Raw genomic sequence first — 21,390 nt, forward strand, 5'->3', positions numbered from 1 at the left:
AAACAACACAAAAAAGTTGTGGAACAAATCACACAGTCCTTGAGAGGTTCTCTGAGTTCCATTAATGCTCCTTTACAAGGTTATGCACAAGACTTAAATGTCATCAAAGAGGTGACTTGAGTGATGTCGGTCATCATCAGTTCCTGCCGGACAGATTGTCTTGCACAACCCAAACTTGGTGTGTGCACTGCTTTACAATTGATATCTCTTTGAATAATCTTGAACTCACCACTTCAGGATACAATGTAAAATATTGATCAAATAACCACCTTCTCTAGCTCAGGGTTGCTAGAAGCTGAAGCTGAGCTGTCAGTGGAATGGGTTCTGGAAATTGTCAAGCAAGAGGTTGTTGCACAGACGGAGAAATTTCCAGAACCCAAATTCAAATATGTGGAAGAGAAGCAGCAGGCCTTCTAGTTATTTTATTTCTGGGAAACAGAGGTAGACAGATTGCCTGGTGTATCTTCTATTAAGGGGGATCACGCAAATGTGTTTCCCTTGCACACTTTGCTTTGGAGACTTGGTGCCAGTTGGTAATAAATCACTCAGCTAGACTGTAGGGCAAAAATAGTGAGCAGAGCAGGGCGGGGTTGAGAGGGAGGAGAGGACAGTCAACAATAATAAATGTAAAAGCCTGCTTTTAAAAAAAGTACAAAAAAGTAAACAGATACAAAGGAATATTTATTTTGAAATGGGGCAGGATTTACCTGGGGCAGGGATTAAGTGCCAATGTTTTATTTCTGAGGTGCAATCTGAGGATATCGACAGTGAAGGAAAGGAGAAAGGAAGTTTCAGATGGAAAGTAATATAAGGGGATGTGATATTGTGCTAGCCACTGCTTTGTGGTGAGCCTTGGAGAGACACAGCTAGTCTTAGTGTAGGAGCGTGGACACAGTCTATGTTATAAGGGACAAACTATAGGGAGAAACTGCCTCAGAGCCGTTTGTGAGAGGAAGAGAGAGGAATTTCCCATCTGTCTGTTTCTGTGTCTCTCCCTCTTTTTGGATATTTTAGGATTTTAATGTCCTTCACATATTCAACATAAAATACTGGCCATGGATAAACAATAGGGGGAAAGACTCCTAAGCAAAGATCTTCTAGAACTCACAGCATCATTCTGGTCAGACAGTATAAAGAGAACAAAGGATAAGGAAGTTTAACAGAGAATTTTAGTTCAATGGCTTACCTAATTAAAAAAAAATTTTTTTAAAATTTATTCTTGAGAGAGAGACAGAGAGAGACAGAGCACGAGTGGGAGAGGCGCAGAGAGAGAGGGAGACACAGAATCCAAAGCAGGCTCCAGGCTCCAAGCTGTCAGCACAGAGCCTGACACGGGGCTCAAACTCACGAGCTGTGAGATCATGACCTGAGCCAAAGTCAGACACTCAACTGACTGGGTCACCCAGGAGCCCCTCAATGGCTTACCTAAAACATAAAGAACCAACTGTCCAACCTTCTCTTCTACCCATTGGAAGGAAAGCAAGAGTGAATTGGAGAACTTCTAAATCATTTCTGTGAAGCAGCTTAAAAGGTGCAGGGCAGGGTGAGGGCCACAACTGTTACTAATGTAATGTTATAATGCACAATGTCAGGGACTCTGAGAACTGTATTCTTAGAAATATAAATGCATAAAGATATAAACTATTTGGTATTAAAACAGATTTTGCTATATAAACATATGTCACTTTTATCTCTTTATGAGAATAACAGGATAAAGAAAGATCCCCAGTTTGCCCTTTAGCTTAGAACCCCTAAACTACTCACCACACAGTCAGTGTAAACTTGAATTAACAGATGTAGAACCCAGGAGACCCCACTATGTCATTTTGGAAAGGATCAAGATTCGGTACCCAGAGGACCCCATTCACCCTGCTGTGTCTTTGTGTGTCTCCAGAAGCAATTAACTGCAATTTGCATAATTAAGTCCACAGACAAGTTTGAATACTGGGATCCAGTTAGAAAAAGTAGCAACAAAGATACCATAAACAAAACACACACACACACACACACAAAAGGGAAAGACAACATAAACTAGATTTTGTTAGCAAAGCAAGAGGAAGATTCTCTTAAATGTTTCCAGTTCAAGTCAGAATTAAGGTGTCTGTTAAGTCCCACCAGCTTTGCAGAGCTGTGAATGTTTTGCTGTTGTTTTTTGAAAAAAAGAATCCATAATAAAATTTTCATTCAAGAAAAATACCATGTTTGTTAACTTATTGTAGCCATTCCCAAGTAGCTTTAAATTTTGTAGCTTCTTCAAGGGCAGAGTATATATTGGTTAAGTTGTGTTCATAGCTGTAGTAGAAATAAAGTAAGGGAGCACCATTTCTAGAGTCTATGGCTAAAGGTTCAGAGTAGGGAATGTTCACATTTGAAAGCTATGTCCTAAATTAGCAGCAGTATTTGGAGGCTTTGTAAAATATGGACTTTGCCACAGGTTCAATCCCTAGACTGCAGGAAATTAGGATATTGCCTCCATAGGAATGTACATAAACGGGGGGTGGGGTGGGGAAGTGAAAGCTAAGAGGTACAATCCTGTGGAGTTTTTAATATTATCAGCTTTAGTATTTCTACGATTGTGTTTAAAATTGACACAAGATTCTGTTTGTAAAGTTATTCTTTATTTCTCTAGAGACTCTTGGGGAAGTGATGATTGCCTTGATATAAGTCATTTTCCTTTTGATTATCATTTTCAACAAAAATTTATGTTGGAATATGAACTTACTGTTGAAGCTGTCCTCACAATTACATTACTATCATGTGGTTAGAAATGTATATCTGAGATAAACTTATTAAGTAATTAAACCTATTAACTGTTAATAGTGGAAAAAAAAATGTGTTCATAGCTGATGCATCTCCAAAGAATTTTTCATGAAGGCTGCCAGGTTCTGAACATCTTCTTTCCTGTCAGCATTATACAGAGAGGCTGGATGCCTCCCACAGACCCACACCCTTTCAAGGAGATCACATTGAGTTCAAGAGCTTTAGTGAGTAATCTTTTTTTCCTAAAGCATCGTCTCCTTTGGCATTGCCAATGCAGAATGGAATATTCATCTTGCTTCTATTCTGGGATCCACTGGATATACATAGAATCCTTGAGACTTATCAATAATATCATAAATCATTTGTGCTTTGATGGAGCTGAACTTCTCCACGGCTGTTCTTAATCACTCCAGGACCAAGCCTATGACACAGATGCTGAAACACACAAGGGTGTTGGATGTGGAAATCACACCAAACTAGGAAACATCCACCAGCCTGGATAGGAAGTTTGAGGGCACGTAGCAAACCAGCACTGCTCCCTGGACATCAGAAATCAAGGCAAACTCTACTCTGTGCATGGTCTCGTTGGGGCAGCGATGTACATAGGAGGTTCCATGGGCTTGGATCTGGAATGTTCGCATAACTCCCAAGCTTAGGATAGGCAATATTCACATTCCTAAACTTTTAGGCTTCTTTTGCTGCCTTAGCTAACCAAGCTCCTGTCATCTCGTAGGTAGCACACCTCTCTGACCGATCAGGTTTAAGAGGACAGCAGTGAACTGGCCTTGACATGCCTCTTTGCACAGAAATAATTTTGTAGTTGTCTGGAACAACTGACAATTTCCACACAAGATTTTCTGTGTTGTTATTAATCTTAGCAGAGGCTGATGGCCTGTGGCTCATTTCAAGAACACTAGTGCCAATTCCAATTGTACTCTAATAATTCTTCTTGTATCTCTAAAAACACTGAGTACAGCAGCTTAGTGGCTGGGGCAAAACTGACCACATGCCTGGGGCAGTCCACTAGGCATCTGATCCACTGGGCGAGTCGGCTGGAGGCCACAGATCACCCGGCGGTGCGTCTCTCTCCTTGCTCTTATTTCCCTTTGGTCAGAGTTCTCTCCTCCAGAGTTGACTCCTCTTTCATTCCAGATCGCATCATCCAGCCCCTTTGGTAGCTGCTCCAGAAGTCAGTTCCCTTCTCTGTGACATATGGCATTTGATTCAAGTCTGAAAGGGGAGGAAAAAGCCAGAAACTTGAGGCAAGTTATTGCACTGAATGTTCAGTGGCAGCCTTGAGAGAGCCTGGCAATGATTGATTTATGCCCCAGATGGCATAACTGTGAAGACCCAAGTGACATTGGTTGGCAGCAGTGGCAGCTGAGACCCGTGCTTTTTATTGCCACCCCCACCCCCCCGAAATTAGCAGTGCTGCCTGCACAAGATAAGCCTCTTTGACTGATGGGCTGCATGTAACAGCAACTGTCTAATTAATTTAAGCAAAAAGAATGTTTTGAAAAGTTATGAGAAAGAAGAAGTGAAGGATAGAAGAAGGGGAGGCTGGGGAACCAGTTTGAGAAACTGCCCAAAGTTTTCTTCTACTAGTGCTGCTGAGAAAACTCACCATGATCATTGTAACTTGGCTTGCAATCAATCTTTCTGCTCAAGATTTAAATTCCCAGGTCAGGCAAGCCTTGGTAAAATGCCTGCTCTCTTGGTGTGATAAGGACTCTCCCAAGGACCAGGATATAAACAGCTGAGAGAGAAACCTCCAAAAGCAAAGCTGGGTCCTATTAGAAAGGTCAAAGTGAAGCTGTGTTGTTTAACAAAAAGGTACATTATAATTCATTCCTATGGCTATTCAGTATCCAAATAATTGTTTGCATATGTATACTTTCAAAAACACTGCTAGCAAAATGCAGTTACTCTTTATAAAAAATTCTCATCCCTTCCAGAGAAGGAGAGAACTCGATGTCTCACTACTTACTGCATCAAAATCTAAGTCAGGGATGTCTCGGTCGTGTAAATTTCTGCTCTTGCTCCAGCTCAACTGTCTTAGATCAGGTCCCTAGAAGCAGAGCCCTGGTCAGGAATTCTTGTGTCAGTGACTCACTGGAGGAATGTTCTCAGGTGAAAGGAAGCCAGGGAAGCAAGCAAAGGAATCATGAGTGAAGCCATGATTTGGTCGCAACTGGAGATTAGTGTCAGCTTGATCCCACAGAGTTCTGGAGGCTGAATTGTACACAAAATTGGTGCCAGTTTGAAACACAGGTATGAATCAATAATCTAGATAAAGCTACCTGATCTACCAGATGAAGGCTCCAACCCAACTGAGGCTACCTCCACCTAGAACTTATGGTTTGATTGTATTTGCCTTACTTTTCTTGCCTTTTACCTCTTGACTTCTAGGGCTCTCAAATTCCCATATGCCCTCTTTCTCTATACGTTCCCATTCCCATTGATGGTAGAAAAAAACCACATAAACTTGCCAAATTAAATGCAAGTTGAGGTCTTTTCCAGTTTTAAATGGTCTAACTTAAGGGAAATAATTATTCAGTTAAAGGTCAGACCCCTTATTAGGGATGTTTTTTTTTTCTAAACAGTCTTTTACCTCTACCTTTCCAAGACCTCCCAGAGGTCTTCTGGGTGCCAAGGGTATAAGGTGTTCTGATAATAGGAGTAAAGAGCCTTTAGCATCAAGTGGTCTCTGCTCAAGCTGAGGTGTAGGTTTGTTTGGGATCTTCTGGTGTCTGACTTCAGTTACCACTGAATGGACCGAAGCTAGTCTTAGCTGGTTTCTCAGCACTCGGCCTAGCTTTCTTCTTGACTAACTTGATCTCATTTTGGCTTTCATCATGAATATTGACAAACCTTTGAAATTCTGCTGTCTCCATCCACCCCCTGACTAGGCTATCTTCCTTACAGCCTCTGATATGCAATAACCTTCCTCTTCACTGTGATGACCCCATGGCAAGCCCATTAGCACTCAACTAGTGTCCCTCTTATGCCATATAGGCATCAAAGGGAATACTGTGGAGTGTGTGTGCAAATCTCAGGGTTTCTCTGTCCCAAAACATGATTGCCTCAATTTCTGCTCTGCTTTACAAGCCCATGTAGTCATGGGGACACTTTGCAGGGCTCCAAATAGTGAGGTTTAAGCCTTCTCTTTCAGCTTCCTAGTCAACCTACCTGGAGTTCCTGCTTCCACTAATCATCCTCTACTGGATGAACCCTAGGGAGGTTTCTGAAGGACCTAGCTGGTACTTTCTATTCTGTTCCTGCCTAATCTCTCTTTACTATCTAAATGACTTTTGCTCTGATGAACACCTGTCATATGCCACGCTCCCCTCCCCAACCCCCCCCCCCCCCCCCCGGGCCTTGGCCCGACCCCGCAGACACTTTTCTTCTAAGTGAACTGGCCCTTCCCTTCCAGGAAGCCTATTCCTTAATGATAGGAGGACTTCAAGGAAGAAGGGTTTGGAAAAGGGAGATAGGATGACTGAAAGAAAATATTTCTGAAAGGATTCTGGAAGGTTTATAGTTCTGGTGACATACTTTTTCTCTCATAACTACAGGTGTGGGGGTTACAGGTCTGAGTTTGGGGGAGCAGGGGGCAGTGGGAGGAGCACGGATTCTGGGCAGAAAATGAGGTGAAGACTAGGAAAGTTTGAGGTCACAGGAGAGCTGGTCTATCAGTTAACCACAAGCTTGTTGCTAGTGCCTGTTACTCATTTGGCAAATGGGAACCCAAGCCTACAAAGCATTTACATCTTAGATTTTCCAACGTCCTTGACTCAAATTAGCTCCCCATTTTAAATACAGACAGATGTGAAATGTTTAATTTTCTAGGTATTCTTTTTTTCCCTGAGGTCGGATTTCTTCCCTGACTGGAAGTGCTGAAGCCTGGTTTGGGCAAATGATGGCCAGCTGTGTACACAAGCAGCATCTGCTAAGAGGTGAAAGGGATAGAATTTTGGGCTAACACAATGGGATTTCTCTAGTTTTAATTCTACAGTGTGTCCAATCTGCTTGTGAATGTGTACACCTATATGTACAAACACATATTAGTTTCTGCTTTCCTAAGCATTTTTTTTTTTTCTCCCTAGTAGATGGTTACTGAACTGTCTCTCCAAAAAAATGGTTTCTAACCACTGCATCCTTAGGGCCCACCACTGTACCTGTATACGTTGGAAACTAAATACAGTTAATGAAAAGGTATGGAAACATTACTATATATTACTGTATTACACTGGTCTTTAAGCTGTTCAGTTTATTAAATATGCAGATTCCTGGTACCTCTCTCTGGAGATTGTGACTCAGTGGAACTGAGGTGTGGGGGTCTAAATATTTTTAACCAGCACCATTGGCGATTTTAAAGGTAGTCCTAGGAACAGTTTGAGAAATACTGATTAAGCTTTTTGTAAGTTCAGTGCCTCCATGAAGAAACAGTTCATGTCATCTCTAACTTGCCAGCAACAGGCAAACCTTGCTAATAGGAAATGCAAAATATTTATAATGGATTTAATTTACATTTAGCCATCATCAAGACTGAATCCCTTTCCAAAAAAAATCCAAAATCCAAAAAAAGCATTAGACACTTAAAATCCTACTTTGTCAACAAAAACATTTTCATTGGCCTGTGAGAGAAAATTCAAAATGTCCCTTTAGTAGCAGGCTTCACATTCGATTTGTTTGTGGAACAGTGATTCCATTTTGAGCACAAACAGAAGACACTGTAAACAAACCACTAAAATGATTAAGAGAAATATTGCCATGTTCATTTCCCTCTTCAGTCTCTAAGCATTCCAGTAGTTATCAGTGATCAAAGATTTAGAAATAACTACTAGATCGTTCAACAAAATTGAAATATTTTACATTAGTCTCATTTTAAAGGCAAAATTTGAATGGCAGGGAAAGGTTTTAAAACCTTCATTCCTGAAAAACTTTGGTGCAAGCTACATGATTTCCAACGTTTGTTGGCATTTTGGTAGTAACTTTCAAAATGTTAAGCTGAAAACATTTTAGGAATGTTTAAATTTTTAAAGCTTTAACAAATCAGTGTATGTACTAGTCACTTCTTATAAAATTGGTTCAACGTTCCATTTAAGGGAATTTTAAGCTTCATGTTTACTTCTGATAAATTACTCAACCTGAATTTCTAGCCCATATTCCAACACCATTTACAAATATGTGGCAACACAAAAGACCTCTCCCTTCCCAAGTGGTACATCCAGCTTTCCAATGGCAGATAGTCTCTCATCTACTTTTTTGGTAGGTTTATAGGTTCAAGGTCAGAATTCTTTGTAAAAGGCAAAAGTTAAAACCCTTTCACACTAATAATCCAGGAGTAACTTTTGAATGACCAATGAGTGCTCTGAAAGCCAGTGTTCTCCAGGGATGTCCTCCTCCAGTAAGACTAACAATTTGACTAAGTAGCACCTGTTAATTTTTCTGTAGGGGAAGGGCTCATTTCAACAGAAGGTTGTACTACCCTAAACAACTCCGCATCAATCACCCATACTTAAAATACCCAAGGGGGATGCTTAAGTAACACCCATGTGGCAATACAGCCTAATTTCTCCTTTTGGGAAACTACACATGTAGCATTCAGTAGTTTTAAATGATGTTTTGACACTTATTTCAGTTATCAAGGGAATACTCAATTCCTCTCCAAACTAAAAAAGGAATGAAATTCTGCCTTTAAATGATGCTTGCATGCACGTACTACTTCATGTATACTCCAGAAAACCCCCCTACTTCATCTATATGTCCAAATCTTTTTTCCTAAACCTATAAAAGCAGAATTGCATCCTTGATTGTTCTCTGTAGACTTGAACTGTTCTCATGCTTTCTAGACACTCGGAGGTTAATAGAAATTTTTAGAAATTTATGAGCCAGGAACCATACATAGTAAGGCAGTTGTTACATTATCTGTCAGCATTTTCAATCATCAAACTAGAGCTATTTTAAAGATAAAAACCTAAGAAATCCAAAATTTCTCGTAGGCAGTGTTGAAGATCTGTACAACTGGATAATCATGACTCAGCTCTCATTATGCTAGACTCCCCCTTTTAACAAATTAAGAGCTTAATCACTGGGATTTTATATTTACCACCCCTGCCAGACTTCATTTATAAATGCTAGAAACACACTTCACACAAAAAAAATATAATTTAAGATTACTGTATTTCCTTACAAGAGGAACGTTTGAACAAATTTTACAGGTAGTCAATCAACCCTTGTTCAAATTGGGCACACATCAAATCTAGCATTATGGGAGTTTTATTTATTTGGAAGTGAACTTTTAACTATCAATACAAATGCCAAGATACTACACAAAACATCCACAGGAACTTTTTTCATCGTTTTTTTTTTTGAATTGTTCACAAACATTTCCTACATAATCCAACATACAACAGAGAAATGGTACATCTTTTTCCTTCAGTTTGCATACAATGGAAAAACAAGAATATATATATATTTTACAAAGTTTAACTAATAGACACTAGCAGGCTGACAGTTTGTCTATAGGTGAGAAATTATCTAATAAAAAATAATAAGAATTTATTTAGCATCAGTCACTTCCATAACCAAGTATTATTCTGATTAATAAAACTTGTTGCCATTAGGCTTCTGGCATATATTTAAACCATTACTGAATTTGTAGTATTGCTCCCCACCTCGGTTCTCCTTCACAATTACTAACATAGAAAACTGTTGCAGAGTAGGGGCAAGCATTTGCAAAAACAAACAAAAAATCCCCAGCTTATTATAAGCATGAATGTGTATGACAAAATTTCTTTCCAAGCAATGGACTTTCAAATCATCAAGAAATCACCAGAATGGAATTTGCCAAGATATTATGCCTAAGTCCAAGAAGAGATGCATTTATTTATATCCAACAGAGGAGCTGAAAATCAAACTTAGTGTTTAGTTTGGGGTGGGTTTGGGAATCCAGCCATTTGAAAAATGACTGTCTTAAAAAAAATGACCACCAAAAATAGGTTCACTAAATTTATTTTAAAAATCATAAAACGTTTCTTACAAAAGAGCATTACATTCTGCACACTGCTCTGAATAGATGCCAGGGACATATGGACTATTATTGTTACTTTTCCTCCCTGTCCCACCCCCCAAAATGTTACAGTGACCACAAAGCAAAGTGTTCACAATAATTACATGGGGGGAATATTTTTCCTTTAAACCACCAACAATGAACAAAAATTAAAATTCACTCACTCTGCTGCTGTTTCAAAATTTCAATGTTAGTTTTTGCACGCCCTTCCCCCCCCCACCCTGTTTGTAAGGAACTAAAACATTACATCTGGTGAACAGCAAAGATTTCACTACACCTCAAATGCAGAACACCTATGAAGCAGAGGAATGTTGGCTTTTTAAACAGAAGCAGATAAAAAAAAAAAGATGCAGGACTCCTTCAGTTCTTCACTAGTCTTAGAAAAACTTTCCAGAATACTGCTTCACACTATAAAAAAGAAAAAATATCTTGCATTAGAATCCTTCAACATCTGCATACTGCTTCACACTATAAAAGAAAAGAAAAAAAAGTACGAATTAGAATTTTTGTTCGTAACATCTTAATCAACATTAAGACAATTTCAATGCTAAATTAAAATGATAAACATGTCCATTACAATTAGAAGAATTAAAACATTAGCAATTACAAAATTAGAGCAATGTAAAATTCAAGAAAAATGATTAATAGTAAATCAGACATTAGTAGAGCAGAATTAGGAAAATGAAATTAAAAGTTGTTAATATTTGGTAGAGGAGACAAAGAAATGCCAGTAAGGTGTGAAATGCTGCGTTTTACAGCACCAATCATTTGTCCTGTAGAGGCATGGCCTGTGCCATATGGCAGACTGTGATTTGTTGTCGATTTAGTTATCTAAAAACAACAAAATCACTAGTCTTCCACACAGAACTAGACCAACATCCACTGAATCTTCTACATTTTCTACAGGCTCTGTATAATTTATAACAAGTGGTTTTGGCAGCAGTTTTCACCAGAGAAATGAGAAGTTTGCTTGGTTAAGGCTTCTTCCAGCAAGATTAGTATTGAATGTCTTCGTTTTTAGTAAGAAAGCAGAAGAAAATTAAAGCAAAGCTATTAGAATGTTTAGAAGTTAGGTCCCCAAAAGGTTGAGACACCATGGCTTCTAAAAGAAAAATCAATTGAGAAGAAGGCTTTTTCAAGTTTTAGTATGTATAGGCTAGCACAAAGCTAAACTCAAACTGACCTGTTCTGCAGCAAATACTGTGCATTCTGTATCTGGTCCTGTGTTCCTGTAATGGTAATGATCCGATCTTCGGACCCTTCTAAAGGTTCATCAATTTTGATCGAAGCTCCTGACTCATGACGGATTTGTTTAATCCGCTGACCACCTTTGCCAATAATAGATCCAGCCAACTGAAAAGATTTTAAAAACAAGTGTTTATGATATACTTTCAAAGTAACCATATTACCTGTATTTTCAATGAATATCAAGAGTACTAACTTTGCACAGTTTATTCTAAGATTACTTAAGGCCCTCTAACCAATCAAGGTTTGAATTATAATGTTATTTACACAGCACACATCAACACTTCCTTTAATAAACAAATCAAGGGCTTCAAAACCCTCAGCTGGAGAAAGACACCTCACTAAAGTCTGTAAAACACAATTTTAATCCTAAAATACAGTATTTTTATTAAGACCTTTTACTAAAAGTCAGGACACTAAAGAAAAAGACTCATTAAACGTTCCTTGTTAACATTACAAGAATGTAAGAATTCAAAGAATACTCACATCTTTGGGAATAGTTACTTGTGTAGTAATAATAGGTCCACCAAGATCACCATATGAGCCACGACCCCCTGCATAGGAATAATCTGATTTAAATAATGAGCATTAAGTTCATTTAGAAAGCATGAAATAATGTTTTGATTTCACAAAGGAAAAAACTTACCATATCCGGAGCCACCCTAAAAATGGAAAGAAAAAATAAAAAATTACTTTGCCTTCAAAACTACCCTTCAGATATTTTAATATTCCTAAAATCTTAGTTTAGGAAACTAGAGTCCTCCCATATTCTCCCTAGGTTTTAGAAGACAATCCTTGGGGAAGAAAACACTTCAGGTACATAGCACAAAAACACACACATTACAGGAGGGAAAAACACTTACTGGCAAGGAGGTAAACATTTTAAGTTATTATTGACATGAATGCAAACACCCATGATACTCAACCTGTGGTTCATATGCCATTTGCCATTCTGATGGGCTCCATGTATCTATCGCAGAGTCCCAAGTTTCATCAGCACTGAAACCAACCTGTGTCAGAGATAGAACTTGTTAACGTAACCTGGACTATATATTTCAGCCATTTTATAAGGTTCATTTCTATTTCACTTCACTCAAATATTTATTAGCACCAATCATACATTGTGGGGAAACAAAAATGGCTCAAAAAAGTCTTAATATTTCAACAAACTGACAATGATTTAACTAGTTATCTACCAAGTCCACTGGTAAAGCAAGCTTTTCAATTAACAATCATCTTCAACAAACTGTCAACTACTTGACTTTAAAACCCTTTACAGGCCCTCACATATACATTGATGATAAAAGAGTTCTTACCATGCCGTCATAGCGGTCTCCAGGTCTTCCTCTTCTGTCATAGGCCATTAGATCTCTGCAAGCACAGTACGTGTTGTAATCTCAGTACATGTTGTAATCTCAGTACATGTCACAACAAAAATCTATCTACCCATCAAATGTAGCTGGTTGTAAGTTAACTGTGTGGATGTAATAAACTTACCCTCCTCTAGGTGGTGGTGGAGGAGGAAGAGGAAGATTCCGAGCTCTGCTACCGCCCCGGCCACCTCGTCCAGGAGGCGGTGGAGGAGGTCCTCGACGAGGGCTCATGTCGTCATAATCTCTTCTAGATGGAGGCATAGGACGCCCACCCCGACCAGGAGGCATTCTATCAAAACCGCCTCTCCCCCGCATGGGAAATCCCACAGGACGTCCACGGCGGTCATCAAACATCATTGTAAAACCACCATAATCGTAGGTTTCATCGTAAAAATTGGGATCGTAAGGCTGTGCACGTCCTTTGATGGGAGACTAAAACAAAAATGTAGCAACGTTAGAGAAAAGAACAAGGAAAAGAGACTTGTTTCATACTAAATGTTAACAAGCCAAACATTTCAAGTCCCTTATTTCTCCGGGGAGGTACTTGGGACAGGAGAAAGCAATCAGGCAAAAGGTTAATAGGAAAAAAGAAAGTGTTTAAAAAAAAAAAAAGCAGTATTTTTGGTGAGTCTGAAAATTTTACTGGCTTGTGGGGGAAGAAGCAGCAGCCTTTTACCCTCAGATCTCAAGGAAGAGAACACAAAACCCCACCCACACATTTCACAATGGGGTCTTTAAAGGAAAAAAAAAAAAACATCTCAAGGGCTGAAGGGATCAGTATCCTGGGTAAGCCTCTAACTCATGCTGAAGGACGTCAGTTGGGAAGCTATGCAACGTAGTACTAGTACTATAAAAACTACTTGAAGGACCAAAAATTATTAAAATTCTCACCAATAATCAAATAACCACCATCTCAAAAAACTTTTAAATTAAAATATCCAAAAAACAAGAAAACCCCAACGGGTAAAGGCGTAAGACAAAAGCCATTTGTCTAAACATTGTGACACTACTTTAGAATAAAAATTTGTTGCACAGAATTGAATGTAAATGAAGTACCTCCGAAATAAGATCAAGGATGATCTTGATGCACTCTACAACCCTATCAGGTTTTCCTCCAATAAGAACGACTCTGTCAGTGGAATGAGGACAGCATTCCTGGAAAAGCTTGATGGTTGTCTGTGTGTTCTGTAATAAGTATATAGTAAAGGGAAGCATTAATTAGAAGACATTTAAAAATACATAAAATACACCAAAAAAAAAAATAATCCTAGGTTCAGAGAAATTTACATTCATATTCAGTACCCCCCCCCACCTGACCATATAAAAACCCTGTTAAATAGCTCTAGGACCTTGCCAGTGTATAAAAATTTTGGCAAAAAACTCGCCCAAGCATGTCCAGGCCGTTGTATTTTAAAAGCAAACTACATGAACAAAGAAGTGATAAGGAATCTTAGGGAGGGAGGTCAAGTGGGGGAAGGAGAGAAGTCCACTGATCCAACTGTGTATGAACAACTATTCTCTAGTATACAGTAGAAGAAAATAAACAGTGCCTTTACCTCTCGAAGTTCTTTGATTTTAGCACCTTTGACCCCAATAATGCCTCCTGCCAGACTCTGATGAATCAACAGTCTCAACTCGCAGTCAAAGTCGCTTCCTTTATAATGTTGGTACTGCAGAGGGAGAGTTATAAGATTTTAGTCCCAAATCAAAGAATCCCCAATACACACTTATCTGCTATAAGCATGACAATATACTGTTGCAGTGAGCAACCTGAATTTATATTTCAATAACTTTACCAGTTATGTGCTTATTATCCTCAATAGCCAGGCCCAAAAAGGACATTCTGCACCACCTTAAAAAACTATTTTATTTTCAGGTCCTGCAACACCATACCCACACTGCAGCCATTTAGCATGTCGCTGTTACCACAAAATTATTATTAACATTCAAATAACACCATAATAAAAATGACTGCAAAGCACTTTGCAAATGTAGTTAATTCCCACTGCAGCATGGAGCAGGGTCAACAGTGAGTTGTAAGACCATTCATTTCTCTTGTTTTTAAGCCTTTTTCTATAGAGACGGGATAAGTACACTATGTTAAAAATAAAATTGATCCTATGGGCCAGGCTCCATACTTCAGTGGGGTTCAATGGCACTATGACATACATTTAAGCATTCCACAGCATCAGATTCGAGCGGGAGCTGGCTGGTTGCAGTGGGTGATGGCAACTGCAGGCCCTGAAAGTAGAAAAATAAGAGTAATAGGTTAAGTGTCTAGTGTGATCAGGCTATTGTCGCATATATTGGTAAAGCTACTACAACATATTTCATATCTATACCATTAAATTCTTAAGAATCAAAGAGTAACTTTTTTCTATATATCCAATAAATACGTGAATATATAAAATTAAAAAAATCTAACAGTCCTTTCCAACACAGTCCCCACAATCAATATTCTACCTTAAAAAACACCTCTTCTAGGACTAGAGCCCATAAAATATATGCTACACCCATATGCAAGACCACAGGTAGTTCGTATTTACTCTGGAGTGGCCAGACTACATTTTTTTTTCCAGATTACATTTTAAGACACACACATGGAGTAGTAACCATGCACATTATGTAGCAGTTTATATGTCGCTGCTACAAACTGTCACAGCCACTGTCTCTCCACCTCCCCTATTAAGCCCCAATAAAACATTTTAAATATTCCCCCCTCAATTGCCAAATACATTAAAAAAAAGAGAGCCTACCTCTTCCAAGGTAGGGATGATTTTCTTCAGAATTTCTCCAATTGTTTCAATATCAGCACTGATACTCAATATGCTGTCAAACATCACAAATACCAGATAGTACAAAAAAGGTGGAAAAGAAAAAATGAGTTTTGTGTTCATCATCAGTAGTCATACAAACTTTCACAGAGAAGTAACATACAATTATTTAATCTCCCCATTTAAAGTAGCCTATTTATAGGTTTTTCACATGCATTTTGTTTTATGCCCAATACAGACATGATAACAATATTAGGAGACTTGCAGAGAGACAGAGAGAATGGGCTCTTGGAAGGGCTCAGATTAAGTGGGCAATAAATTGACCAGAACTGAAGCAGAGTTGAATATTTATGTTCCCCGCCACCACTAAGTTAATTAAGGATACCCTCGCTGTTACATTGGTAAAACTGGCACACCTTCTCTTAGGCAAAAGTGGGGGAATATGCAAGTGGTGAACATTATATCTGGAGTAAGGTTATGGATACCAGTTAGAAATTAGATCACTAATGGGCTCTGCAAGAAAACAAATACAAATGCGAGACAAAACAAAGACAACACAAATGAGAAGTGAAGGAAAGTGAACCAGAGTTAGCATTTCATCAGAAAAAATTATGAACAGGCAATGTTGGGAAGCAAGGTGGGCCACAAAGACAGAGCGAGAGACTATTTTGGTAACAATTTGATTTACAATGCAGCAAATATGCAACACTTGAAGCTGTGCTCCTTCCATCGAAATAAAATTAGTGGATCGTTTGGGTGGGCAACTCACGGTAAAAGTTCAGTGACAAAAAGACTTAATGGGGAAAATAAGACAGAAACTTGAAAAACAATACACCGTCTAAAGGGGATACTATTTAATTATATAAAAGGCAGGTAATAAAATACATTTCTCTCTTTCTAATCAGGCAGTGAGGCATAAACTGTTGGGACATACCGCTCGGGGCCACTGCTGTCTGGGACTGAAACACTGGCATTGTACTGCATTGGTCATTGGCGTTCGTGGATGTTGGCATTGGGCATGGGCATTCAATCAGAAGTTGTCAAGTATGGTACCCGTTTGGCAACGAGCACATTTTTGGGCATAGCCAACCAGGGTTTTCACATGGGCGTTCAGGGGCGGATGGGCCAACGTCATGGTGGGCAACGCAGGGGTAAGTCGATCCAGTACATGGGCAACGGAGATATATGGCCAAAAAAACAAGGAGAGGGAAAAGGGGGAAAAGCAATAAATTTTAATTTAATACAAACTATACTCATACTCTCAATTAATGAAACAAGCTTAAGTTGTTCTGAAGACTAACACAATAATGGACTTCTCTAAATCTGACTGTGGCTTAACATTTAAGGACCTTAAATGATGGTACTAGCTATTTTTTTTTCTTTTTAACAAACGATGTTTCAGTAGCAGGCTGGCTCATGAGGGTAGACACAAAACCTGTCATGACTCAGTTTACTAAAATTCTTGAGGAAATGGGGAAATTGATAACCCAGATAATTATATAGAACATCTGGATTAAGAGGAGAGAGGTTTGTAAAAGACAAAACAAAAATTCCCACACCACCAAAAACCCTATCTCTTAAAAGACCAGTTTGGTTTCCTGGAGGTTTAAAACGCATTCCTAGATCCTAGCAGGCAAGTTTGTAAAATTTAAAACAAATTTTCAAGTTCAGTTTACAGGAGGAACATACAAAGATCTGCGACCAAGAGAGAAATGAAATACTATCAAATAAGTATTCAACACAAAGTTATTATTTGCCTCAACTTTAGCAAAGAAACATTAAGAGTGTGTACACTATGAGAAAAAAATTTAGGAATTTTGGTGTAGCCAAGTCCTATAAATATGCTCGCTTCTGGTGATACCAACATTTAATGTGTCTAATCACAAGAGTCAACCCACTATAAAATATGAAGACTCAAACAAATCACTGGCATTGACAAATGGTTTCCCAATTATAAGATTAAGCGTCTATTCTTTACCCATATTTAAATCATGCAACCTCAACATTAATCTCTTTGTGCTCCATGTGCAAGCTGTTAAACAGATGGACGATTAAAAAATAAAAATTTCGGAGTTTAATCAGCCACCTGCAATGGTTTTTGTAATACTGTAATTGATTCACACACGGTAACTAGTGCAATTAAGGGTTTTTACACTGTCGTTATTTCTAATTAAAATGTTATCTTGAAGTGAATAATTTGGTGTAAAGTTATCAGAAAGGGAAGAGGTTTAATACAGATCCCCCCTCCCCAAACTCAATCTGTGCTTTGTTAAATCAGGAATGGCAAACCTTGAAATCAACTATGTATTCAATTATTACAAATGGCTTGTATCTAGACTATTGAATGATTTCTATGATGCAAATCTTTAAATTCCTACAAACACATAAATTGAAGCTGCTTGTGTAGTTTAAACTCTTTAATACTTACGTCTGTACGGAGAGCCTTAATATTCTTGCCTCCTTTTCCAATCACTGCCCCAGCATTCTGGAGAAGATATAAACACAAGAAATTTACTTTCCCTTATATCAACAGGTCTTCCTATGCTTTTAAACTGCAACCAAACCCTTCCATCCCCCCAAAAAACAAAAACCCTAACAAAACTCTAACCTCCCCTTTTTGGTTATAGAGCTGAAAATCTATCTGGGTATCAAAATCAAAATCATGAAGTTAAAAAAAAAAAAAAAATCGAGAGTCTATTGAGTTTTGGGGATGAAAACACCAAGACAGCTTTGCAATATTAAGCATGCCAAAAATACAGAGCGTGAAAATTATGCACTGATTAACTTTATGGTATCATTCCGAAAAAGGTAATTTAAATACACTAGGTACCTTCACATTGTGATGTGATAATGCCCATCAAGTCAACTGCCAGCTAGGATATTTTCCCCACAATGCAATCAAGGTATAATCTTTAATCCATTAATGCTTTAATCATCACCTATACCCTTTCTCCTACTTTTACTCATAGCGTCACTGTATTAAGGGCTTTCATTTAATTGTCATCCAAATAACACGGTTTACCAATCTGTTTAAAAAGAGCCACACACATCTTTTACATTCCTTAATCTGTAAGGCTCAGGATGCTTCCCAGAGGGCCAAACCAGAACTTATTTTAATTTCTACTTTAGTAAGAACTACTTTAAGATTTTCAAGAGTAAAATTTATACCTTGCTCTGAAGCAGAATGCGTAGTTCAACCATCTCATCAGTGTTTCTAGATCTTTTAAAAGCTTGCTCCTCTTCCATATCTTCTGCAGGGCGTTTACCTAGAAGTTAACAGTTCAGATGTCAAAGAAAGCACCAGTTATCAACAAGAAAAAGCCCCTTTAATCCAATTACATTTTAGTTTTAACCCACAGGACAGAGAAAGCAACTCCTGTTCTGTTTGGAGATTTGTTGCTAACTGAAAAGGCCAAAGCCGCTCAGATTCTAACTTTTAATTATGAATCAAAGCACGTTCCCTTCCAAAAAACTCTTTCTAAACACAAAACAATGAAAGGGACAAAATAATTCAAGGGACTAAAAGTTGTAAAACGCAAAGAAAAATATTTTTTGTTGTCTTTATCTTAAGTTTACCGTCAACAACACAAAAGACAGTTGCATATAGTTCCTAAGTAGACGAAAACTGACAGGGATGTCACACTAAACCGTTCTAAATAATGAAACAATAGAAAACACAAAAATTGCTAAAAATGTGTTCTCACCAAATTCACCATTGGTTTCAGTGTTGGGGAAGGTTTCCTCTGGCTGTTCAGTTTCCATTTTCTTGAATTAAATGGACACACCAATCTGTTGAAAAATAAAGAGGCTAGTACATTTGGTTTATTGGAAAGTAAGCTTTGTGTCTCGCTAAACAAAAGAAAAGGCAAAGAAATGACTCTGCTTCTAGAACGTACCAGGTATTATATATCCTTGCAGAGCAGAACTGAAGTGTTCTGGGCGGGACCAACTGACACCCTAGTGCTGCAGTAGCCTATAAAAACCAACATAAATCAGTTTTGCTTTTTGGTTGCTCATTACTAAATACTAATGAACAGTGATCTGAATACAAATAAGCTAAAGAGCTCTTTCTAAAACTTGTTTTAGGGTCTTACACTCTCAAGTGAGTGTAAGCCTTAGGAAAAAAAAGTAACCAAAGGACTCTGATTTTTTTTGCAAAAGGGAAACCACGAATTTTTAGCCATTGGACTGAGTCCCACCACGGCAACTAATGGTTTTATACAATAAATACAGAAACGACAAAGACCTGTAATAAGCTCAGAGTCTCAATTTTGTCCCCAAAGGTATAAATTTATAGGTACACAAAATTGATTATACTGGAATTTTAAATTGCTCGTGGGTCTCTTCCCATTTCTGACTTGAAAGGCCATTCTCTGAACTCTCTAAAGTTTACAAGCGAAGGCAAATTCAAGCTATATCCAACAATCAGGTCAAAGTACCAGAAAATTAAATCTTAAAAAAAAAAAAACCTTATAGGGAGCAGACCCAAACCGCCAGCACTGCTCTATTAAATACAGCTAATGGAACCCCAGAACGCTAATACTGGCCCCATAGAAATAATTGAAGTTAGGTTAAAACTCTTTGCATCGTAACAATTATTTCTTTAATGTCAGCGTGATAGGACCGCAAGTCGCCTTTCACCAGCCCTCACAGGACTAGCAGAAAAGAAATAGTCAAGTGGCTTCTGCCAGACGGCCTAAAGCTAAAACTCGAGGATACGTTTTATGCCTTTCATTCTTTCATAACATTTGTCGATAAGCTTCTCTTTTAACGACTAACTGAAACGCTATCCTTAACGGCCCATCCTTCAGCTAAGCGTTGGAGTATGCTGGAAAATTTAGATAAAAACGTTGCCGCGGTTCATCGTTCAAGCCTTTCAGTCACCATTCCTCAGACCGTGAAAACCACTAATTACGGGCGCGACTGGCCGAACGCAAACATGCTCTCCCCCGCCGCCCCGCACGATACCGGGGATCCGCAACGGCCGAGTAACAGGAGTTGAATAAGCCGAAGGCGAGACCAGAAGCGCCGCGCCGCTCCTCACCCGGACCCGACAGGAAATGGCGGCCCGCGTAATGGCGACTACGTGCTACTAGGCGGAGCCGAGCGCGGACCCCCTCCCCCACCCACCACGCGGTCCCGAGATCTCATCCCCCGCACCCTCCCCCCACCGCGGGAGAGACAAAGCAACGGAGGCAGCCTCGACCGTTCCATCTCCCCCGCTCCAGCTCCGAGCCTGGGGCCGGGAGGGCCGAAGTGCGGGGGGCCCACACAAAGAGAGCGGCGGCATTCTCCACCGCCCTCGGGTCCCGCCTGCCGGCCGCCTCTTCCTACACAAGATGCCTGATTTCAAGCCTGCAAAACTACAGATCATCCTACAGGCACTTGCCTCGCAATTCCCCCCCGCAGCCTCTAGCACCACGACGCGGACTGCGGATACACGCTCAGGGAAATGGCGGAGGTGGGGGGGAGGGGAAAGCGGGCAACGTTCCCTTCTGAGAAGCGGCCAACCACCAAGCAGCCCCCAAACACCTCCCTCAAGCGGCAAACTTGGTCTCCGATCCTCGCCCCCACGCACCGTTCGCCTTGCCCCGTTCCTCACCGCGCGAGGCCGCCGTCCCTGTGCCGCCGCGCCGCCTCAGCCGGTCACAGCTAGACAGAGAACGAGCGCAGGCCCCCGCCGCCTTCCCCCGCCTCCCCGCGCTCTCCTACCCCGCCGCCGAGCCCAATTGGTTGCCCGGGCTTCAGCGGTGGCGCGAGGGCAAAGCGATTGGCTCAAGGCCGCGTCAATCAAGGCGCCGAAGGAGGCGACGCCACGCCTCGCGCCGGCGCCTCCCTTCAGGTTGTGAGGCCGCTAAGGGCCCGAGAAAAGCCGGGCTTGGGAGAAGTCAACGCAATCTTTAGGGAGGCCAAACCCCTGCCTGAATCTATAATACCCTAGCGCCGAAAACCCCAATTACCTATAGGCCGCAAAAAAGCGGGACGTAGGCAAGACGTCGAGGTTGCAGCAGCAGAGAAACAGGGAATAATGGCGTCTGCAGTGCTTTCGCCTGGAGCGCCCTCCTCCTTTCTCGTTCGCGCACTCACTAGAGGCAGAGGAGAGGGAGGGGGGAAAACCTCTCGCGAGAACTGAAGGCTACCTCGTTCACGCGCACAGGGAGGG

General features: G+C 39.9%; 1 protein-coding gene and 1 pseudogene across 9 annotated transcripts; both read right to left on the reverse strand.

The window, feature by feature from the left end:
• Positions 1–2,837: 2,837 nt before the first annotated feature.
• On the reverse strand, positions 2,838–5,975 carry LOC115499068 (annotated as a pseudogene).
• Positions 5,976–8,927: 2,952 nt separating this feature from the next.
• HNRNPK (heterogeneous nuclear ribonucleoprotein K) lies at positions 8,928–21,307 on the reverse strand. Of its 9 annotated transcripts, none has more exons than XM_030292658.1 (17): positions 21,188–21,306; positions 19,124–19,200; positions 18,932–19,016; positions 18,396–18,493; positions 17,656–17,712; positions 16,162–16,205; positions 15,210–15,282; positions 14,623–14,694; positions 14,010–14,123; positions 13,510–13,638; positions 12,578–12,885; positions 12,397–12,451; positions 12,007–12,090; positions 11,727–11,742; positions 11,567–11,649; positions 11,019–11,188; positions 8,928–10,243 (listed from the first exon to the last, which is right to left on the reverse strand). In XM_030292658.1, the coding sequence occupies exons 3-17, from the start codon at positions 18,987–18,989 to the stop codon at positions 10,213–10,215; spliced, it is 1,392 nt and encodes a 463-aa protein (XP_030148518.1). In that variant the 5' UTR covers positions 18,990–19,016; positions 19,124–19,200; positions 21,188–21,306; the 3' UTR covers positions 8,928–10,212. The 9 variants fall into 9 exon arrangements, with proteins under 9 accessions (XP_030148518.1, XP_030148512.1, XP_030148513.1 ...); XM_030292652.1 differs by having other exon boundaries at positions 8,928–10,303; XM_030292653.1 differs by lacking the exon at positions 21,188–21,306 and adding an exon at positions 20,830–20,905 and having other exon boundaries at positions 8,928–10,303.
• Positions 21,308–21,390: the final 83 nt, after the last annotated feature.

Source organism: Lynx canadensis, chromosome D4 (genome assembly GCF_007474595.2).
Source record: "Lynx canadensis isolate LIC74 chromosome D4, mLynCan4.pri.v2, whole genome shotgun sequence".
Classification (NCBI taxonomy): Eukaryota; Metazoa; Chordata; class Mammalia; order Carnivora; family Felidae; genus Lynx; species Lynx canadensis.

Excerpts from the sequence above, each read along its gene's own strand:
- HNRNPK (XM_030292655.1), bottom strand. The coding sequence starts at position 18,989 with ATGGAAACTGAACAGCCAGAGGAAACCTTCCCCAACACTGAAACCAAT. Across the intron at positions 16,206-17,655 it reads TTAAGGCTCTCCGTACAGAC|TACAATGCCAGTGTTTCAGT; the intron begins GTAAGTATTAAA and ends TGACCAATGCAG. Across the intron at positions 10,304-11,018 it reads CAGTATTTGCTGCAGAACAG|TGTGAAGCAGTATGCAGATG; the intron begins GTCAGTTTGAGT and ends TTTCTTTTATAG.